Source organism: Hibiscus syriacus, unplaced genomic scaffold (genome assembly GCF_006381635.1).
Source record: "Hibiscus syriacus cultivar Baekdansim isolate YM2019G1 unplaced genomic scaffold, ASM638163v2 tig00111463_pilon, whole genome shotgun sequence".
In the NCBI taxonomy this organism is placed as follows: domain Eukaryota; kingdom Viridiplantae; phylum Streptophyta; class Magnoliopsida; order Malvales; family Malvaceae; genus Hibiscus; species Hibiscus syriacus.
Window position 1 is genome coordinate 2878219 of NW_024063098.1, and position 3479 is coordinate 2881697.

Genomic DNA, 3479 nt, shown 5'->3' on the forward strand with positions numbered 1-3479 from the left:
AATTATAAAAATTTTACCTCAAAGAAAGCTGATATTTTTTAGGAAAGTTAAAGGATTCATCATATCAAATAACATAAGAGGAATAACATATTTGATCAATTAATTAATTTTTTTTTTGTTTCTCGTATCTTTTAAGTCCTAAATTTTTAGGAACATTATTTCTTCTTAGAGTGACCATCCAGCTCAGTTGGTAGAGCACAATGTTCTTAATCTTGAGGTCGTGGGATCGGTCCCACGGAGGACATTTCATAATTCGGAGATCTTCTACGGAAGTTGCTCTCAACTATGTTGGGGGCAGCCTACTATCTTACCCCTCCCTTACCCCATTACATATGAGAATAAGGGACATCCATTATTTCTTCTTCTAAAATTATTTTTTATTTTTTTTACGTAAGATTAGAATTAATGCATTTAATAAAATTACAACCCTATACTCGTATAGTCAATTTATCGGTAAAATAACGCATATAGAGGCGACCCTTCATACTTGTTCATTATTGGTAGTTTACGTAAATACATAAATTCATATTTTCTTACAAAATATCATAAATTGACAAAGTCGATCGTGTTCTCCCTGTAATGGTGTATTCGTGAATAAGAAAGTTTAAGGGGCGGCTCAATGAAAAGATGCCACCAAAGGGGTATAGATGTCAAAAAACCATTTCGAGATTCCAACAACCTCAACGTGTTCATAGCATGGCCTAACACATGTGTCGATGTAACAAATAGCCTGAATCTTCAAGCAACCGATTTCATTTTGGGTAAAGTACACAAATGGTCATCTAACTATGAAGAGTTTTTTGTTGAGTCCCAAGACTATTCAAGGCTACAAAATGGTCCCTCAACTATATGGCATTGTTATGTTAAATCATCTAATGTTAAAAGTTACAAAATGATCACTCGATTGTTCATGTTTCAAGCTCATCTTTTTCCTATAAATCGATGATCATTTAAACTAGATATTAACCTACTAACTGGGATATGATAAATCATATTTTAATGATGTCTATTGGCCCCCATTGCTTATTAGCACCCATTGCTTATTAGCACTAGCTTGACGGCATAATATAAATGGAGATTCGATAAAAAAAATTACTCAAACGATTATATGATCATATTTTATCATATCATAGTCATTAGATCATCTAACTTAGACTATTGCCAATTTTTAATGAAATAGGACGAGTTTGAAGCGTATGAATAATCGAATTACCATTTTTTAGATTTTAATATTTTAAAGACTTAATAAAAAGTATCCTATAATCAAAGAATTGTTTTACACCTTTTAGTAGTTGAGAGATTCAAGAAAATAACACCCTATAATCAAGGGACCATTTGTGTATTTTACCCTTCATTTTGTTCCTTATCTTTGCTCCTAATTTGCCGCTATCTCGAAAGCTGCCAGGCTCCACACGCATTCTGTTCAAATCCTAAACGCAATCCCAGATTAACTGCTCTCGTAACGTTTTCAACTTTGGCTAATCAAACAAGCAAAGGCAAAGAGCAAATCTTTAAGCTAAGCAACTCACGAGTCAAAGAAAAAGCAACACAGCCTTAAAGGAAACAGAAGTTGCAAGAGCTTCTAATTATCCTCCTCCAAGATTCTCTCAATATCTTCCTCTTCAAAATATCTTCCTTTAATTAGGTGCTTCTCTCCATCAAAGTTGGGAGTTTTGAGTATTCTAAAAATGGTAACTTTAACTTTTGCTCCTGTTTTGCCTGCTAACACAAGACTGTCGGTGTTTGAACTCAATGGACCCCTCTTCGTTTCCAGAAGAAAACCCAAGAAGATGAACCAAGCTGTTGTCCCTGTAATCTTTTCTTTTCCCCCTTTCATTAACATTATTATTATTATTATCATTTTTTTAAGGATTTGATGGGATCAGGTGGCAAGGTTGTTTGGGCCAGCTATATTCGAGGCATCGAAGCTAAAGGTATTGTTCTTGGGAGTTGATGAAAAGAAGCACCCAGGGAAGCTACCAAGGGCTTACACCCTTACGCATAGTGATATAACAGCTAAACTCACTTTAGCCATCTCTCAAACCATAAACAACTCTCAGGTAAATAAATCATTTTCTTCTAAAACAGGGGAAATAGGAGATTTCTCCGCACCTCAGCATAGCGATCGCTTCGTAACATTTTTCAAGGTCACCGGGACACCGCTTCCGCATTTAGTATGATGACTATGGTTGAATAAAGTTTGTTATGAATTGGGGTTTGCAGTTGCAGGGATGGGCAAACAGAATATACAGAGACGAAGTTGTCGCGGAATGGAAGAAAGTGAAGGGAAAGATGTCTTTGCACGTCCACTGTCACATAAGCGGCGGCCATTTCCTGCTAGACTTGTGTGCTAGACTTCGTTACTTCATCTTCTGCAAAGAACTTCCCGTGGTAATATGAATAACCGTAAAATTAGAGGGATTAATTAAGTATTCAATTTTAGAATAGTAAAGGGACTGAAACCGAATTAAGTCATTTCCTGTTAACGTTTTGCTATATTTTTGGGATAGGTACTGAAGGCGTTTGTCCATGGAGATGGGAACCTGCTGAAAAACTACCAGAACTGCAGGAGTCGTTGGTTTGGGTTTATTTTCACTCGAACGTGCCGGAGTTCAACAGGGTGGAATGCTGGGGTCCGCTGGTGGAAGCGCAGCACCTCTAGCGGCGGCGATGGCGGTTGTGATGGGAAAAGACAAGAGGTGTTGGAAGCGAGTGGGAATGGCCTCAGCGGTGCGGAGATGAGTGTAATTGTTGCTTTCCGCCAATGAGCTTGATCCCATGGTCACCAAAGCACCCCATGAAAATGAACAACATGGGACCCAGGCTGTACCAAATCCCAATATCATGGAATGACTTAATCAATAGTTACGAGCTTGATATGTACTTATTAATTTAATTAAATTTATCGATTGTTTTTTCTTTGTTATGATACGTAATGTTTTCTCGTGATCATGGAAAAGATGTAAATAACAGAAAAGTTAAAAAGCATCTGAGTTCTGAACTTCATTATTCTGTCGACATGAATTATTTATATTGCAATAATATAGATACGGGACACAATTTTTAGAAATATATGATATGGGGGTGTTTTTCGAAAATTATCGGTGATCGGTATATTATCGATCTAATACCGGTCAGATTATATTTCTCGATCTAACACTCGTAGCAGTAAATCGCGTCCCCTGAACCGTGTTATATGTTGATTTGGCGTCACTTGGGGTATAGCGCCTCCTGTACCGCGCTATACGCTGACATGGGTTACACGTGTGTATAGCGCGCCCCCTGATTCGCGCTATACGCCACGTAGGGGTATAGTGTGGATCAAGGGCGCGCTATACGTCACGTAGGAGTGAATTATATTTAACGCGGTCCCTGGTCCGCGCTATATCTTTATCTGAATAATTACATATAGCGCGGTGCAGGTACCACTCCTTATATGGTTATAAATACACTTCTCCGCCGGTTAAATTTCTCACACT

At 37.8% G+C, this 3479-nt stretch overlaps 1 protein-coding gene across 1 annotated transcript; it reads left to right on the forward strand.

Moving 5' to 3' along the window:
- The first annotated feature begins 1423 nt into the window (after positions 1 to 1423).
- On the forward strand, positions 1424 to 2924 carry LOC120163535 (magnesium dechelatase SGR1, chloroplastic-like). The gene is made up of 4 exons (XM_039173453.1): positions 1424 to 1811; positions 1887 to 2060; positions 2224 to 2391; positions 2511 to 2924. Exons 1-4 carry the CDS (start codon positions 1689 to 1691, stop codon positions 2766 to 2768), a joined length of 723 nt encoding a protein of 240 aa, XP_039029384.1. The 5' UTR covers positions 1424 to 1688; the 3' UTR covers positions 2769 to 2924.
- The last annotated feature ends 555 nt before the right edge of the window (positions 2925 to 3479 follow it).